This window comes from Piliocolobus tephrosceles, chromosome 3 (assembly GCF_002776525.5).
Source record: "Piliocolobus tephrosceles isolate RC106 chromosome 3, ASM277652v3, whole genome shotgun sequence".
NCBI lineage: Eukaryota > Metazoa > Chordata > Mammalia > Primates > Cercopithecidae > Piliocolobus > Piliocolobus tephrosceles.
In genome coordinates, this window is record NC_045436.1 from 179627137 (window position 1) to 179642709 (window position 15573).

At 45.9% G+C, this 15573-nt stretch overlaps 1 protein-coding gene across 2 annotated transcripts in view; it reads right to left on the minus strand.

Annotated features, from left to right (window-relative positions):
• AFAP1 (actin filament associated protein 1) overlaps nt 1–15573 on the minus strand; it is a 131096-nt gene that overhangs the window by 56895 nt on the left and 58628 nt on the right. For both annotated transcript variants that reach the window (XM_023206852.1, XM_026455652.1), the window contains 2 exons: nt 6769–6864; nt 3683–3764 (listed from right to left, as the gene is read on the minus strand). In XM_023206852.1, the coding sequence (XP_023062620.1) occupies nt 3683–3764; nt 6769–6864 (178 nt within the window). The remainder of the gene's footprint in view (nt 1–3682; nt 3765–6768; nt 6865–15573) is intronic.

Consider the following 15573-nt stretch of genomic DNA (forward strand, 5'->3'; position numbering starts at 1 on the left):
CGGCCCACCGCGGCGAGGTGGGGTGTCAGATGAACGCCCAACTCGACCCACAAAGTGCTTGCTCGACTCTGACTACAAAGAAATGAGATTATAATGAAAACTGGGAATTCCCTGAATACTCCCTGATTCGTTTTCTACAAAGGCAGACGTACGGTAACCCTGGGGAGAAAAAGTCCAAGCACGTGGGAACACGAGGAGAAAACCGTCAGGGACAACTTGTTGCTACGTATCAAACAAAAGGCCGAGATGAGCACAGATCACAGACCGGGAAGAAAACCTCAACACGCCGAACGCTCAGCCCTCTGCCGCCAGAGAGTAGAAAAGCTGGAGCGTCCAGGCACACACGGGCCGGTGAGGTGGGCACACTGGCACAGGCCACTGGAGCAAGGCTAACGTGGGGCACTCTCTACAACCACAGGTATCATAAACCCAGAGAGTCTCCCAGTAACCTACGGAAACGGGAATTCAGGCGCTTTTTATTATTACTATTTAGGCTACCGGGAGGAATAGGGGCATGAGCATTAATACCATCAGACTTTGTATTCAATGACTTCTACCAACAGACACATTCACAAATGATCACGTCTTACAGATGTGAAGTGGGGCTGAGAAGCCTCACAGCTCCCAGACAGAAGGTCCCAGGACCTCCTCAGCCCGCACTCCTCGCGCCTGCTGCAGGATCCACCGTACTGTGTCGGTTTATTAGACAGGAGGGATTCCGCCCTGAGGGAAGAAACGGGCGTTCCAGAGTCACTCCCTGTGGCTTTGACCACATAGAGCCTGGACTGTCTCTTTCTTCATCTGAGATTCTAACACTAAGAAAAACCTGTATGAGTTCAGGATTTTCTCTATGCAGCTCGCAGAGAAATGTGTCTGAGTTACCACATGGCTGGGATAAAGGAGCTTAACAAATCTCAGTTGCAAACTGGTCAAGAGTGAGAGGCAAGGACAAAAGCTAAGAGAGAAGGTTAGAATGTACTTCAGCCTTAACTTTCTCCAGTAACTACTGAGTGTCTGTATCTGCAAAGCACCATGCCAGACAAAAAGAAAATGAGTAAACCAAGGTCACCACCATTTAATTCCAAAGTATAGAGGGTTGTTCTTGTTAAGAGGAAACAGGAGAATTTTAAATATAGATATACTTGCTCGAAAGTGCATCCAGACACACTTATTATTCTGTAGAACCTAATAGGCGCATTGGGAGAGGAAAAAGCAAACCAGAAAATGAACCAACCAAACCAACGTCTGCTGCGCCTCAGCTTCTAAGCAGGAACATTGAGATTGTATGTTATTTTATTTCAGGGCAAAACTTAAAGATAGCATTCCTGGTTTTGATTATACATAATGTGTGCCCTGTGGAAGACACAGATAATACTTTCCACTGAATAACTTCCGATGGACGGAACCAAAATTACACTCAGATAGGACAGACTTAAAAAACCACATATGGAAAAAGTGGGTATCGTGACCTCTGAGGGTGAACTTTGTAATGTCGTAACAGTCCCGATTCTTTGAGCTCCGAGACTCTTAGTGGGCTGGATTGCTACTTGGTTTAAGGTGATTTCACCACAGACAGGAAAGACTTGGCCCCCTCCAGGAGTGGGCAGGTGGGCTCGGGTGGTCAGATTACTCAGCTGAGCAGCCAAGGTCACAGGTTCAATGAGCACACACGCGGTCTGGCTTTGCAGAGGGAGCTCTCCCTCCCCGCCCACAAGTCCTGCCCTTCACCTCAGTCCACACACTGCTAAGGAAATTAAAGTCCAGCCACAGATTGGGAGAATATATGTACAAAACACATCTGATAAAGGACTTGTATTCAGAAAATACAATGAACTCTCGAAACTCAATAAGCACAAATAATCCAAGAAAAATATGAGCAAAAGATCCAAAGAGACATTTCACCAAAGAAGATATACTGATGGCACATAAGCATATTTTAAAAAGTTCAACACTGTTAGTTATTAGGGAAATGCAAATTAAAACACAATTGCATACACTACACCCCTATTAAAATGGCTCAAATAGAAAGAACAAAACAAAAGTGACAATACCGAGGCTGGAGAGAAGGCTATGACCAAACAATCCACTCCTAGGTATTTATCCAAGAAAAATGAAAACATATGTCCATGCAAATATATGTCCATATGTCTCTGAATGCACAGAACAGATTTTTTTAAACAATCGCCCCAAAGTGGAAACAGCTCAAATGTTCTTCAAGCAGTGAATGGGCTGACTGTGGTCCATCCACACAACATAATGCCACCAGCAGCAGCAAAGAACCAACGACTGACACCAGCCACAAACACGGACGACTCTCCAACGCAGCTGAGTGAAAGAAACCACACTCAGAAGTCTGCAAACGAGATGCTTCCACGTTATGACATTCTGGTAAAGGACAGGAAATAGATCAGTAGCTGCCAGGGCCTGGGGCAGAGGCAGAGGCAGACGGGAGAGAAAGAGCAGAGGGAACATGGCGGGGGCTGGGGGGTTAGAGCCATGCTCTAATATCTGCAGATCTTGATTGTGGTGATGGTTACGTGCCTGCCAGCGTTTGTCAAAACTCACCAACAGTATGCCAAACAGGGTGAATTTTATAGCATTTAATTTCTGTCTCTAGAGAGAGGCTTCGTTATTTGCACACCCACGTTCACGGCAGCATTATTCACACTAGCCAAAAGGTGGAAGCCGCCTACATGTTCATCGACAGATAAATGGGAAAACAAAATGTGGTTCATCCATCCAATGGAATATTACGCAGCCTTAAAAAGGAAAGAAATTCTGACACAGGCCACATTACAGACGAACCTTGAGCACATGGAACTAAGTGGAATAAGCACTTACAGAAGGACATGGCCTGTAGGACTCCACTTCGATGAGGTCTCTAGAGAAGTCAGATTCATGAGACGGGAAGCAGAATGGGGGTGCCAGGGGTTGGGGGAGGAGGGAACGGGGAGTCAGTGTTTAAAGGGGACAGAGCTTCACACTCGCAAGGTGAAGAGTTCTGGAGACTGACGACAGTGATGACAGTACAATGTAAATGTACTTAACGCACTGAACTGTACGCTGTGACATGGTTAATACGGTGTATTTTATATTATGTATATTTTTATATTATGTACTTTTTAAAAATGTTTCAAGTGAAGGCAAAATAAAGACATTTTCAGAAAATCTTTTTTAAGAATCTCAGAAATCTGCAGGTCTGGCCTCCTCATTTTAAAGATGGGGAAACTGAGGCTCATCAAGAGGGAATACTTGCTCAAGATCATGGGGCTAAGCAAAGGCAGAGCTTGAATGAGAAAGTGGGTTTCTTGCCTCATTATCCAAAGTTCTTTTCATTGGACACCAGGTCCCTAAGCAACATGCCAGCGGTTCACCAATGCAAATTTGTCTCAGGGATAGATTGAGTGAATCACCAGCTGTGAGTCGTAAGTTCGAAACATATACAGGGCAGAAAAAGACAACAGATGGCAGCCTCGGCCAAGGTCTGGTAGGATGGAAAAGGAAGACCTGCAGGGTTGATGTTAACCAAAGGGTTTTCCAGGCACTCCCATCGGTATCCTCAGCAATGGTGATGATATCTACACATCTCAATCACCCAGGACATTTTTCGTACAATCAGACTTTACAAACCGGGCTGTGGGGTTTTTTAAGTGTATGTATCTTTGGCACAAGCGGAACTCACCTTGCTCCTTTCCATTACAAGTGGTAATTCCATTTTCCACCACGCCCTCCCCATCTGAGCTGGGTCTCTCTGAAGACAGTTTCTGTAAGGAGAAAAAGGATTAAGTTACTCTTACAGTGGTCACTTGGACCAAGTGATGTGTGATGGATCAACCAAAAGTTATCTCGAAAGTGAAAGAAAACATGGGCCAAATTCATAGCAATCCAGAAGTGGTTAGAGCTTAACTGTAACAAAGACTGGCTGGTTAGGTGGCTACAGCCGCTTTAAAAACATCCAGAGTGGGGAGGGAGGGTCGGGGGAACCTCACTGACGCTATAATTATACTAACCTATATATATACTGTCTCATGCCTATTGCATTCAAATCACTTCTTGTAAATGATTTTGAAAAAATATTATGATTACAAAAAAATATTTCCCTCACCAAGCCATATTATCCTTGCAGAAGTAAATATTCCATAGTCAATTTCTTCCTGTCATTCACCAATAATTAATTGGGTGAGTGTCAAGTATGTGCTTGTAACAAATACACTTAGAATGTACACAGAGTGAGGGCAAGGTTACCATGAAAACCCTTGGAGGGGGATGGGGTACTGTCACTATCTCAGTCCTAACCTCTGGCTTTAATGAGCGTAATTAGGATTCCACGTTAGTATCTGAATGAGGTAGAGTGTTTACAGCTACACCCCTTCCATTGCCACCCAAGAACCTGTGGGGTCACAGTGAAGGGAGTGGCCTCCAAACACTGTCCTCATATCCCGTGCCTTCCACCAGGGCCTCGGAGACTGGGACACATTTGAGATGTGTGGGCAGTTCCCAGGCACAAAGGAACACACGTGTTCAACTTGGAATTCGAGGGGCAATCCCCTAAGCGCTGCAGTGAAGGAATGAGTGCCACTTAGTGGGAAGCTGAGTTCCAGGGATACAAGGACCTAGAGCTGGCACTGCCCTGGCTCTCACACCAGGAACAGCCCGGGGAATCCAGGGCAACAGGTCCAGCCAAGTGCTCACGGTACTGCCTTAAAAACCAACATACGTAAAGTGGAATTGCCAGTTCTGGTGTGAGTGCATGGATGAGGAACTTGGATGCAGTCTGATGGGAAATGAAATCGCATCAACCTTTTGGGAAGGCAATTTGATTTTCAATATGAATCAAAATCTTAAAAAAGAAAAAGAGGTCTATCCTTTGGTCTAGTAATTCAGCTTCCAGAAACCTATTATCAGGTAACAGGCAGAGAATCAGCAAAAATTATGCAAAATATGTCAAGTACTATTTTATTTTAGATGGCCTAAAAAAGGGCAAAACAGGCCAGGTGCGGTGGCTCACACCTGTAATCCCAACACTTTGGGAGGCTGAGGTGGGTGGACCACAAGGTCAGGAGTTCAAGACCAGCCTGATCAACATGGTGAAACCCCATCTCTACTAAAAATACAAAAATTAGCTGGGCTTGGTGGTGTGTGCCTGTAATCCCAGCTACTCAGGAGGCTGAGAGAAGAGAATCGCTTGAACCCAAGAGGTGGAGGTTGCAGTGAGCCAGGATCGCACCATTGCACTCCAGCCTGGGCGACAAGAGCAAAACTCCATTTCACAAAATAAAAAAAAAAAGGACAAAACAACTACTGGGGGGCAGTTACCGAAGTGATAGTGGAGTCACACAAATTTGACATTAAAGCTAATGATAATGGGAAAATGTAAAAATGCTTGTGGCTTAAGAGTTGTTAAAAACCTAGAAATTTGCTAATAATATAAAGGTTAAGTGGAAAAAAAAGCAGTATAAGAAACTTTATGCATAAGCTTATCCAAGCCATAAGAGAAACCCTTGAACTCAGGAAAGAATGGTTAATATATCAGTAGTGTTAAGAGCAGCTGCATCTTCTATGTGTGGTTGTAATGAGTGACTTTTTTCATCCCGTTTATGTTTCTATGAGCTTTCTGAATTTTCTAAAGTGAGCAGATACTGGTTTTATAGTCAGGGAAAAAAACAGCCTGTTCCATTACGGTATGAGGATGAGGACTGTGATGTTTAATTTTATGTGTCAATGTAGGGGGCATTTGGGGATTAGATTAACATTTAAATTAGGGAGCTCTGAGGAAGCAGCCTGCCCTCTGTAATGTGGGTGGGAATCATCCAATCAGTTGGGGCCCTCAATGGAACAAAAACACTGTCCTCCCTGAGCCAGTGAAATCTCCCTAAATTCCTGTGGACGCCTTCACGCTTCACCTGCACCATCGGCTCTCCTGGGTCTCCACCTGCGGGCCACACTGCAGGTTTCAGGCTTGCAGCCTCCATCATTATGTGAACCAATGCCTTCTAAGAAATCTGCCTCTACATACATACATCCCATTCATTCTGTTCCTCTGGAGAATCCTGACTCATATGAGGACAGGCAAAAAGGGATCTGTCTCTTCACTAGCAGGAGGCTAGAGAGGGAGGGCTCAGAAAGCCCCGGAGACACAAGCTGCCAACAGGTTTCATGGCAGGAAGTCAGGGTTCTCCAAGGAAACAGTATCAGTTTAGATTCAGACAAACAAAGTGCAAGCAGAGCAGGGCGTGTGGCGTAATGGTGATGCACTCCATACATTTCTGGCAAAAAGAGGTGGACAGATGACAGGGTCATCTCCCCGCCCACTGCAGTGCTCCTCTGCCTTCCAACAAGCAACAAGCAACTCCCTTTGCAAAGCAAAGGGAGATGGAGACACATCCTGGTCTGCTGGGAAGAGACCTTCGTGAAGGTACATTTATGAAGCACCTGCTGTATTCCAGAAGTAGACAAGCTTGCCTTCAGACTTCAGCTCTGCCATTTACTAGCTATGTGACTTTGAACAAGGCCCTCAAGCCTTTAAATCCATTTCTTCACCTATAGCTGGGAATAACAATACTAACTACACAGTCTGTAAAATGACTAATTCAAGCTTAGCACAAAGCAGGCAGTTAAGAAGATGGGAAGCACAATTGCATTTTTCCTTTCTTTTTTTTTTTTTTAACTGGAAGTGCTGAAATTCTCAGAGAATGTTATCAAACTCTGAAGGAGACCCCAATCCACTGCGAGGTCACTGTCCCCGGCCGGCAAGAGCAACGCCCTTACCTTCTCCAGTTCTGCCTTGTGCACCGGGGAGCTCGGCGGAGGAGGACACTCTGAATCCGCGGGGCCGCCACAACCACTATAGGCTTCTTTGATCACCTATAAAAAGCATAGGCACTTTGTGAGTATGACCAAGGGCAGAGACACTTAAAAGCTTGAACTGTGAGTTGTACAGACAGAGCCACATGGCACGGTAGGGAAATGGATGGGCTCAAAGCACCCGGCTCTGAGTTCCAGGATGGCAGGTATGCATTTGTTCAGTCACCCACGCATTCATTCACCCAATGTCTATCAACACTGGCACTGACACAGGGCGTGGAACATGCATCTACGTTTCCTGCTGGTGTGGAGTCTCATTCCATGTAATTTATTTATCACCATGAAAAATAAGGGTCACCAAAAGAATGATGGCAACATGAGGCAGCAGTAAGTGCCACCAAGAATAAAAGATGGTGGGTGGTTACTTTAGATCAAGAGACCCGGGGGCCTTATGCAATGACGCTGAAGGGTCCAGCCCGTGAACAAGCAGCGGGAAAGGGCTCTGGGCAGCAGGAACAGCTGGTGAAAAAGCCCTGCAGTGGATGTGAAGAGTTTGGGAATAACCCGGAGTGCAAACTGGCAGAAGGAGAGAGAGAGAATGTGGTAGGAGATGAGGCGGGAGGCCAGTAGGAGCCTTCAGGCCCAGGAGAAGACAGGCCATGGGAGCATTTCAAGGAAAGGAGGGATCGCATTCAAGAGCACCGACTAGGACCTGCCGCCTGGGTTTAATCCTGGTTTTAACCTTGGACAAATCAATGAACTGCTCTGTGCTTCAGCTTCCTCATCTGAAAAGTGCAGGTGCAACAGTGCCTGCCTTCTGAAGGTTAAATGCGCCAAGACGGGGCCTAAAGCATAACCAGCACTCAATTGTTAAAAGGCTGTAGAAAGCACTCTAGTTGCTGTGGGAAGAAATAACAACAAAAAAGCTTAGGGAAATCCGTGAGAGGCCGTTGCTGTAGCTGTGCAGGCGGCAGCAGGGGCTGGAGTGACCACAGTGAAGACGGAAGGAAGGAAAGGGAGTCAGGAGGTACAGGAGGTACCCGAGGGAGAATCGCCAGGCCCAGCTGGATCGGACATGGGGCTTGAAGGAAAGAGCTGACTCCAAGGTGACCCCTGGATTCTTAGCAACTGGGTGGTACTTTTTACTCAGAGGAAGACTGGACAGAGAAATAGGCTGGGTGGAAAGAAGCCAGTTTGAAGTCAATAGCAAACTTCTAGTCAGAGCTAGAAAACTGGGAGCCACTGGCAAAAAGATGATGCTCACAGCCTTGGACTGGATGACTTTACCAGGGAAGATGGCAAGACAGAGAAGAACAGAGATCAGGAAGAAGGACCCGGAGCCTGTCAGCGTTAAGGAGTAGAGTTAAGGCCGGGCACGGTGGCTCAAGCCTGTAATCCCAGCACTTTGGGAGGCCGAGACGGGCGGATCACGCGGTCAGGAGATCGAGACCATCCTGGCTAACCCGGTGAAACCCCGTCTCTACTAAAAAATACAAAAAACTAGCTGGGCGAGGTGGCGGGCGCCTGTAGTCCCAGCTACTCGGGAGGCTGAGGCAGGAGAATGGCGTAAACCCGGGAGGCGGAGCTTGCAGTGAGCTGAGATCCGGCCACTGCACTCCAGCCTGGGCGACAGAGCGAGACTCCGTCTAAGGAGTAGAGTTAAGGGAGAGAAGCTGGTAAAAGATGCTGAGCTGGAAGGCATGGGAAAGCAGGCAGAAAACCAGGAGAGCACAGTCTCCAAGGAGAGGGAGAAGACGGCTCCATGGAGGGAGATGAGCCCAGAGAGAGAGAGAGACAGACAGACAGACAGAGACAGCTGTGACTCCCTAAGGGAAGCAGAGAGACTGGGAGAGACTGGGAGTTGGGAACCGGGTGGAGGAGGAGATGAGCAAAGGAAGGCATTTCCAAAGTGTTCCTTCTCCTGCCAAAGGATGCTTCCATTTTAACAAAAGGCAGAGTGAGGATATGGAGGAAAAAGGGAGAAGGCAGAGTCCAGCACATCCTGTCCGAGAGAATCCACTTTCTCGGTAAGACTATCTGTTACCAGGCCAGGCACACTGGCTCACGCCTGTAATCCCAACACTTTGGGAGACTGAGGTGGGTGGATCACCTGAGGTCGGGAGTTTGAGACCAGTCTGACCAACATGGAGAAGCCCTGTCTCTACTAAAAATACAAAATTAGCCGGGTGTGGTGGTGCAAGCCTGTAATCCCAGCTACTCGGGAGGCTGAGGCAGGAGAATCGCTTGAACCCGAGAGGCGGAGGTTGTGGTGAGCCAAGATTGCACCATTGCACTGCAGCCTGGGCGACAAGAGTGAAACTCTATCTCCAAATATATATATACATCTGTTATCAGTTGTGTGGCCTTGGGGGAAAGTATTTAATCTCTCGGAGCTTCAGTTTCCTCCGTAGCAAGGGAATGAGTGTCAAGATTACCTGTCTTGCAGGACTATGGTTAAACTGAGACAGTGAGATCTGCTCTGGAAGAAGTCTAAGCCAGCATGTGGCATGTGTACGTTCAAACCATGAAAGCAACACTGTTATTACTGTGAGCATTTTGATGACCTATGATAAGAGCTCAGATGATGATTCTGGACTAGACTTTCAGATGCAGGGATGGTGAGCCTGCAGGTCAGAATTCCATGCACGAGGGCTTTCCCAGCTGTGCCCTGCGTGCAGTCACTACGTGTTTCTCCAACTCCTACTGAGCTCCTCAGCGCCCAGGCCCACTGTGGTCAGGGAGGATGTGCAGCAAATCAGACAGACAAGGTTCCAGCGCTTGCGAAACTTACATTCTTAAAAGTGAAAAGTCAGCAGGCAGATTTTTCAAAATGTCTTCTATTCTTTTTAGGACTAAGCTGCAATTTCAGTTAAACCAAAGCTGCTTCTGGGCACAAAAAGAAACACCAAAGCCCCAGATACATGTGTAGTCATTTTGCAATTGGGCGTCCACAGACAGATCCAAATTCCCTCAGCTTGTGCTGGTGCTGGGATTAAATCCAAGGCCTGACAAGAGACCAGGATAGTGTTTCCAGCCATTTTGCTCCTCAGTGGTTTTATACAACAGAGTGATGTCCACAGTTGAGACTACAAGAGAAAAAGAAAATGAAAGAAGAAACCCAGAGAGCCCGCTGTCACGTCTCCTCTCTGCTAATGCCGAGGTGTGGAAGTACTGAGCAGACCTGAGCCTCGGTGCGGTCATCTGTGTGTCCGATCTCTCTTGTTTCTCTCGCTTTCATGCTAATTGCTTTTTTGGGCTTTACTCCCTCATCTACCCTAAGGTGATTATTAGGTCTCCAAATGACAAGGCAAATTTTTATTTGATTTGAGAACAAGACTTTTTCTTTTCACTAGGGAAGGCAGGTTCATACAATGGAAAACTCCTAAGCTTCTGCGTCAAACCCACCTGGGTTCAAACCCCAGGTGGACCACTTGCTGTTTATGTGAAGCTGAGTAATTTATTCTCAGAGCTTCGCTTCCTTCCTCAATAACGTGCACAGAATAATACCTCAGGGGGTCACTGTGAAAACTAAATGTTAAAACAAATGTGAAGTATCCAGCCCAGTATTTCTCCCCTAACAGGCACTAAAGAAACCTGAACTCTTCCCACGATTCTATTTAATAGTGTTAAATCAATGAAAATGTGCTTCAATTATACAAACGCACCTGAACTTGACGTGTTCTTCATTTTACACTAAAAGGCTGTACCCTATAAAACATAACCTGCCAAAACCCATGATCTCTGGCAAATGTTTTTATTTTAAAAAAAACAGTTGTCTTCTTTTTGTTTCAGCAGGGGAAGGATCTACAAACTTCTTTGGCAGCACTATTCCAATTATTCCCAGCAGCCTCTCGGGTGGGGCGGAGAGGCTGGCTGTGTGAATGGTGTCTTCTGGAGGGGTTGTGCTTTTTTTATACAGCTAAATAGAACTCATCTTTCAAGATTCAGCTGAGGTCTCAGGAAGCCTGCGCTGGCCCTTCTGTGTGGTCCATGAGGCAGGGCTCCGGCTCCACACATGCCCACAGAGGCCTGTGTCTCCTACCAAGCTGTGCTTGTGTTCACAGGAGGGGCTGGGCCTTGCTTTTGTCGCTGTTCCCAATGCCTACTTCAAAATAGCAACCAAAAGTTTGATTAAAGGGAAAACAATGAGGGAATGAAGAAAGAAATTGGAATTAAGATTTCTATGAAGAAAAAAAAAGAAGGAAAGAAAAACAGAAGGAGAGAAACTTAGGCCACTACTATAATAAATAGCCTCAGGACCAAGCTTCCCCAGTCGTCGGCACTGGCTTCTAAAATCCTCAAGAGGGAAAAAGTGTTGTGTTGCGTGTTTTTTAAAGGCAAGTAGATAAAAGCCATCTGGCACATACACACTTCCCCACTCAGCCCTACCCTAACACACACACCCTGGCTAAGCTCCTGGCAGACCTGCCTGGTCCCTGGAGTGTCCCCATCCCTCTCCTGCTCCCATCAGCTCCTACTTTCTAGCAGACAGACGAGGCTGCCTAGCATCAAAGCAACTCACCTAATCGCCTTTCCAAGAAGCCTTTCCTGGTACACCCAACCATATAATCTGAAGCTCAGAATGGGGAACACAGACAAACGATCCAGGTTTGCTCTCTAATCATTAATTTCTCTCCCAGCTAGAACTCACACTGCCCCGGGAAAATAACAGCATCTCCAGCAGCGCTTGGGAGGATCGCGTTCAGCAACCCAGAGCAGGCCCAGGATCAACCTGGGGCCCAGCGAGCGGGTCGCTCATGGCATCCCAGCTTCATGGGACTATCTTCCCCTAGGCATAATAACTACGTCCAAGGTACGAAAAAAGACACTGCTAAAAACATCCATCAGCATAAACCAGTCTTTATTCCCACGAATTTTTTTCAACCAGTTGGAGAGGTCAGGTTCTTTTCATGCAACTCTCTTTCTACTTTGGATCTCTGTTGATTGCCAAGTTACACCTGCAGAGTTAAGTCAGAAGTAACAAGGAAAGCACTGATCAATCCAATTCTTTGAACAGCTATAAATGAGGTTTCTATTAATACATTTCAACTTGAAGAGTCACGTCCTATGAGAGGTTCAATGTGTATTTAAGAGAACTGGATCCAAATTCAGAATCGCAAATCCTCCAAAAAAACAAATTGTTATATATTTTGTGGTATTTTGTTTGCTTTTAACTTGAGCGCTCAACTCCAGAAACACAATCTCTGCACATTTTTTAAGGAAATCTGACCACTCCATTTCTGGGAATATTGGCTCCTGTCTTCTGTTTGACCCCTACACAAAGGCTCATGTTTTCAGCATTTGTGTACACACACACACACACACACACAGAGAGAGAGAGTCAGTTAATTCTGTCAAGAACTGCTAGTAATGGAAATTGCAGACAGAGAGCAGAAACAAATTTGGCAGTAATTCTTGCATGAGTATGTGCAAAGTCATGCACTGGTTAAACACAGTTCTCGTGTTTTTTTTAGACTTGACAAAGGGCGTGTGCAACTTCATTAAAGATTTTTAACGGTTATATTAAAATTATGTTTCACAGAAAGTCAAATCTTACGTGTTCTCACTCATGTGGGTGCTAAATAATGTCTACACATGAGTGGAGAGTGGAGAATGACAGCAGTGGAGGCCGGGAAGGCTGAGGGAACGGGAGGAAGGGGGATGGTGAGAAATTGGTTAATGGACACCGAGGGAAGGGGAGGAAGGATGGTGAGGAACTGGGGAACGGTTACAGTGCACATTATTTGGGTGACGGATACCCTGAAATCCCTGATTTGACCATTATGCAATCTATGAATATAAAATTTATACAGATTTTTTCCAAAGCTGTGTTTCAAAAGACTGAAAGTCTGGTTCATTCGTTTTGAACAATATGGGATAACAGCAGTTTATATTAATAAAAGACATTTGTATGATAAAACAATTCATGTTAGAGACTTGTTAATCGTAAGGGATAATACAAATATTATCATTCATATTTTTGCTGTTTATTATAGTTTTAAGAATGCATTTATATCATGTTCTACCTCTTTGAAAATTCTGATAATTATTTCCACTTGATAGATAAATGGGAAAGGGTTTATTGCCTCAAAATATCATAACGAGTAAATGGTATTCCAGGAATGGACCCTCCGCTTCCAGACTCTCTACCCACTTTTCCATCACTCTAGCGCGCTACCTTCCAGCTCACCGGGGGCTGTTCCCTTTCTGCTGCAGTTCTTTAGTTTTTTCAAAAAATCTACTTCAGTCATAAAGATGTCGCCTTTACAAGGTGAAATAACGAGCTATAATAACGCTGACTTCATTCAAATTAAAAACAAACAGATAATTTTAAAATCATCAAATATTTGGAAAGTAAGCACTATATTCCCAAATAAATCATTAGTTAAAGAAGAAAGACAAATTAAAAAATATTTTGAGCTGAATAATAAAAGTACAAAATATCAAAACACAGAGGGTGCCACTGACACTGTGTAGAATAAGACATGAGGCCTTCAATGCGTGTATGAGGAAAAAAGGCTAAAAACTCAATTATCTAAGTGTACATTTCAAGAAGTTGCAATAATTACAGCAAATTAAGCCAAAAAAAGTAGAAGCGAAATAATAAAGAAGAGAACTAAAGTAGAAAATAATCAATCATACTACAGGAAAAACAATTAACATAGCCCAGAAAAATATTTTTTGAGAGAACTAACAAAATTGATAACTTCTGGCAAGACTGTGAAGAAGAAAAGGCGGCACAGGGCATTTTTACCTCCAGTTACCACACAGAAGAGCACGCAAGACCATCATTCCCGCCCTGACAAATAAAACAAGTGGATACGCTAAAAAAAAAAAACAGTCCTGGTACATCTGAACCCCTCTGAGCAATGAAGATGCAAAAACTCTAAATGAAAATGAACTACATCCTAACAGTGAAGGGTCCTTCGTAGGAAAAAAGTGACCCACAGGCCCCCTTGTAACTGGTAGATGGTGGGTGAGGCGGGAACCTACCATATATGGGACAGGGAAGAAGCCAGCCAAGTTCTCACTGTGTGGGCTGGCATACCTGTTGACAATTCAAGGCGCTCCGGTGACGGAATGAGTCCACAGTCACCTGCCAACTCTCTCCAGGGTCTTTCCTGGGTATGCAGGTACAGCACAGAAGCTGGAGCCAAGGAAACAGAGTTCAGAGATTCCCTGCCCCGCCCCACCACCCCCAGAGACACAGCCCTTCTCCCAGGTGCAAGGCAGTCGCCCTACAGGGGGAGGCAGGGAAGTGGAGAGAAGCCCTACCCAGGAGGCCCAGGCTTTCCAGAGCATCCACAGCTGGAGACAGAGCACAGCACAGCGGGATTTCGCCCAAGGCACAAAAAGCCAGAGGCAACACTGCAGAGAAAAGAGACCACCTTAGCAAGCCAAAAAGCTGGCTGGTAGGCCAAAACCAAAAACAAAATCAAGCTGGTTTAGAAAGCTGGCACTTGTCTGTAGCACACAAAAGAGATCTTCAGATTTTCACAATGGGTCTTGGGTCCCAAGCCATGCCATGCCCACAGGAAACTCCTGATCCGACATGTCAACAGTGTGGAAGGCAGTAGTGGAGTGAGGCAAGGTGAAGCTGCAACAAGGTGCAGCCCCTCCCCACCTGAGAGCCAGATACAGGCTGCCAGTGGGGAGCGGGGCAGGAGGGGGGCACGCCTTTCTCCAGGGAAATACGATTCTCGTCGGTCTCTGCTGTTCTTCTACACAAAATGTATGGAATGTCATAGAAACTGCTGAGACAAATTCAACAGAGGCAAGCCAAGAGGTGGGCCCGACATTGGAATGACCAAAGATGTTAAAATAACTAAAATAAAAATGCCGAAATAGCTCATGAAAAGGCAGGCGACATAAAGAGACGGGGAGTTTCAGCAGAGATGGAAACGATTTTAAAAAGAAAGAAAGAAATGCCAGAAGTGAAAAACGGATCTCAGAAAAGATGACTTCATCAGGTGGGCTGAAGAGCCCACAGGAGAGGAGAGGACCTGTAAGTCCGAGGACAGGTAAACAGAAGTGTCTACCCAGGCTGGGCCACGGAAGGACTGAAGGAACCCACAACGGAGTATCCACAATCTACGGGAAACATCGGAGAACCCAACACACCTACAGATGCAACTTCAAAAGGAGAAGAGAGGCCACGCACGGTGGCTCATGCCTGTCATCCCAGCACTTTGGGAGGCTGAGGCGGGCAGAGAGGAGAGGCTGGGCGCGGTGGCTCATGCCTGTCATCTCAGCACTTTGGGAGGCTGAGGTGGGCGGACCACCTGAGGCCAGGAGTTTGAGACCATCCTGACCAACATGGAGAAACCCCCTCTCTACTAAAAATACAAAATTAGCCACACGTAGTGGTGCATGCCTGTCATCCCAGCTACTCAGGAGGCTGAGGCAGGAGAATCGCTTGAACCCGGAGGTGGAGGTTGAGGTGAGCCGAGATGGTGCCATCGCACTCCAGCCTGAACAACAAAAGCGAAACTCTGTCTCCAAAAAAAAAAAAAAAAAAAGGAGATAGGAGAGAAAAAGTAAGGCAGAAAAAAATGTGTGAAGAGAGAACAACCAAAAGCTTCCCAAAGTGAAGCTTCTGAGAGACATGAACCCATGAAACAAAGAAGCATAACCAACCCCAAGAAAGATTAAAAAAAAAAACAAAAACCCACACCACTGCACCGAGACACATCACATCCGCTGCTGAAAACCAGATGTGGAGAACAAATCTTAAGAGGAGGCGGGGGGGGGGGGGGGGGGGGGGGGGGG